This window comes from Aegilops tauschii, chromosome 1 (assembly GCF_002575655.3).
Source record: "Aegilops tauschii subsp. strangulata cultivar AL8/78 chromosome 1, Aet v6.0, whole genome shotgun sequence".
Classification (NCBI taxonomy): Eukaryota; Viridiplantae; Streptophyta; class Magnoliopsida; order Poales; family Poaceae; genus Aegilops; species Aegilops tauschii.
Window position 1 is genome coordinate 300,491,238 of NC_053035.3, and position 3,435 is coordinate 300,494,672.

At 47.7% G+C, this 3,435-nt stretch overlaps 1 protein-coding gene across 1 annotated transcript; it reads left to right on the forward strand.

The window, feature by feature from the left end:
- The first annotated feature begins 812 nt into the window (after window positions 1-812).
- Window positions 813-1,057, forward strand: LOC109765049 (agamous-like MADS-box protein AGL14). Its single transcript, XM_020323835.3, has one exon. The coding sequence runs from the start codon at window positions 869-871 to the stop codon at window positions 1,055-1,057; it is 189 nt and encodes a 62-aa protein (XP_020179424.3). The 5' UTR covers window positions 813-868.
- Window positions 1,058-3,435: the final 2,378 nt, after the last annotated feature.

Genomic DNA, 3,435 nt, shown 5'->3' on the forward strand with positions numbered 1-3,435 from the left:
AATCGACGATTGCAGCCGTTCGGCAGCGGGTGCCGCGTCCCTCGCCGCCTTGGCTCGTTTGTTGCCATCAGGGCGCCCTTCTGCCGTCGCCGGGGCAGGCGCATCCGGGTTGTAGGTGTCCTTCGCCTTGGCAAGAGCGAGCCGGACCTCCGTCCATTTCTCGCACGACCCGATCCTGGTGAACACATGAAGGAACTTGAACTCTTGGTCGCCGTTGTAGCTAGGCGAGAGGCCATATTTCTTCGGCGGCATGGCGGGCGGATCTGGAGAGAGAATAGCAGGAGTGGCGGGGGAGAAGGGAGGGGACAATGGAAATGGAGGGAAAGGGGGAAGAAAACATCGGGAAATCGGCCGATGTCGCACACAGTGCAGGTCCACGCGCCTTTTCGCTTCAGCCGGCGCCCCAAGCGCCCCCCGGTGCGCTGGGTTCGGCTTGGGTTCGCCCGTTGTAATTTCGGTCTAAACCGGCGATTAACGAGGATCTCGGGCGCGGCTCAACCGTTTTTCGCCGCCGACACTAAAAAAGACGCCCTGAGCCTGTTGAGGGCCGAGGGGAGATGCTCTTATAAATCCAGTGCACAGTGGCCGCACCCACCTCATCACACCACGCCCTTTCCTCTCCGGGCTACGCGACGCGGGCAGGGACCAGAAAGGGCAGCCGCGGCCGCGCGGTCCCTCCTCCTCGCTTAGCCATTTCTGGTGAGCGCACTGCCCTCTCATCAGATCTATCAACTTTTGTCGCTTTTGATCTCCGCCGGCTCGAATTTACTCACTTAATTCGTTCGTTTTTCACCGCGCTGTGTAGTTGTTGATTGGTCCGTCTTCGGGAGGAGAGGGGATCAATCGAGCTCCGCCAGAGGCAGGAAGGATGGTGCGGGGGAAGACGGAGATGAAGCGGATAGAGAACGCGACGAGCCGGCAGGTGACCTTCTCCAAGCGCAGGAACGGGCTGCTCAAGAAGGCCTTCGAGCTCTCCGTGCTCTGCGACGTCGAGGTCGCCCTCGCCGTCTTCTCCCCCCGCGGCAGGCTCTACGAGTTCTCCAGCGCCACCAGGTAACCCCACGCGAATGGCAAATCTTTAAATCTAGTTTCCGTGCTGCTGCTTGAAATCTGGTTACTGCTTGGGTATTTGGGTTCATGGGCGTTTGCAATGCTCCGGTTGCCATTAGCTATTATTGGAGGTCGAGAACTCTTGTAGCTGCTGCCATTCTACCCCCAAAGTATCCGTACGTACTCGATGCACACGGGCTAATCAAAAAGCACATTCTTGCTAGCTTGCTCTTCCTTTTGTCTCCGTCTCTCACACACGCCACACAAACCTTTTGGCTTTTGCTTTTTCTTTTCCCCTCGATTTCTCCAGTTCCCTCTCACTCCCCCCGCATTATCTCATGGAGCCTCTCTGCCTTCTCTCTTGCCTCTTCTCCGTTCTTTCCGTTCGATCAGAGGCGGTAGCGATTCAAAGAGGTTCTGAAAAATGAAGGACACACATAATAGCTGGTGGTACATGGAGCCCAAGGCCGAAATTAATGTGCAGGCGTGCCCAGCAATTACGGTGCGGCAGGGGAAGGAAGGCTACGGCTACAAATGGAGAAAAAAATTCATGTGATGTCCGGACTAGGACAGTGAGCTTCACCCATAAAAGCAATGTACTCGTAATAATTTCTCTTGTGTGCACTTCGCAGTACCGCTGATTTGATACGCTTTCTCTTCCCCTCTCCAATCGCGTCTGTTCCGTTTTTTTAATAGCATCAGTTCTGTTCGAGGTATGGCCTGTGATTCGGCTGTGTGACCCTTGTCAGTACAATAGCCACCGTACCTACGCAGATTTCTTGCTTGATTTTTATTAGGATCCGCACTCCTTGGTCACGCTTTGTGGTACATGCGATACTGTAGTTTCGGCGAGCTTTCTGATTCGAGCGTCCTTCACATTTGACGAGTTTTAGTTTCATCGTGAGCAGGAAAACTGCATGTTTCTCCTGGGCCTGGAGGATTTTATGCGTTCACTCTCGTCAGCTGTTTTGGCTTCATTTAGGTGTACGATGTAGTGCTTACTTTGGTATAGCGTAGGCTAATCAACCTTAAACTTCTGTACGAAATCCTAGTATTATGTTTCGATCTTTACTATACTATATATTATGACAAGTTGATCGCATGTATCTCTATGTTTGGGGCCTTTGGGCACAGTCGTTCAGTACATATGATCTAGTCATATTTGGTTAATTTTCTATTTCTATGTTGGTAGAATTTTTCTGTCAACGGGGTCAAACACATCACTTCTCCCCACCAAGTATGTAGGCATATCTTAATATTTGATTATAGTGTGAGTGAACCAAACTATGTTCAAACATACCAGACAGGCTTTCAGCTGATAGGTTCATCATATCAAATTTGTTAATGCGATAATAACACTGCATCCCTCTTGTTACTATTAACCTTGTCAGATACTCCCTCCGTTCCAAAATAAGTTTCGCTCATTTAGTACAAAGTTAGTATAACATTGTACTAACAAATTGTACATACTTTAGTACAATGTTGTACTAAATCAACGACACTTATTTGGGACAAAGGGAGTAGTTATATATGCATGCATGTTAGGAAATTAGCTAGCAATGACTGTCGATCAGCTTGGAGACTAGGATTTTTCAAAAAGATTTCTTTTAGAAGGCTTTGGAGACTGGGATGAGGGTAAGGATATTTTCTGCAGCCTTACCAGCGAAATAGTATGTGCAAGTTAGGGATACGTATGCATGCATTCAACATAGTTAGATGTTTCGTGTTGGTAAGAAAGAGTAGTTGAAGTCAAGTTGAAGTGTGTATATCTTATCTATGTGTGTATGTGTGAGTACTAGATAGAGAGAGAGAGAGAGAGAGAGAGAGAGAGAGAGAGAGAGAGAGAGAGTAGATCCGACTGAATTGATTCTAGAGTCGTTCAACTTTGTCCGCACTTTTATTCGTTGGGAATTATAAGCACCATATGATGTACTCCCTCCGTCCTACTTTCTTTTTTTTTACCTTCCAGATTCTTTAGTACTGTGTAATCGATTATCACTCCGTTGTAACTAAGGAGCGATTTAAAATAACTCGTCCGTGTTTCAGAAATAAAAGAAGAAACTGTTGAGGAGGGGTGGGGGTGGAGGTTGGATAGCGGCTATATGCAGCTATGCAGTTTGGCTATCTTGAGCACGCGGTAGTTATCCTGTTATTGAGGTTCACAGCACATCTTGATAGCATGGAGTACATGTTGTTTATGACTGAGGTGGATATAGACGCAACCTCTAGGATAAAAGGGGCATATGTACTTTGTTTCCTTTTTCCTACTGTCGTGTCTTGATTTCATTCTGTGCGGTAGAAATATTGTACTGCAAAAGAATAATCAGAAGGATACAGCCAATTTATTTAAAATAGATGCCAGGAAAATAGACTGACTAACCCAAT

Coding starts and splice junctions, on each gene's coding strand:
- LOC109765049 (XM_020323835.3), top strand. CDS start 869: ATGGTGCGGGGGAAGACGGAGATGAAGCGGATAGAGAACGCGACGAGC.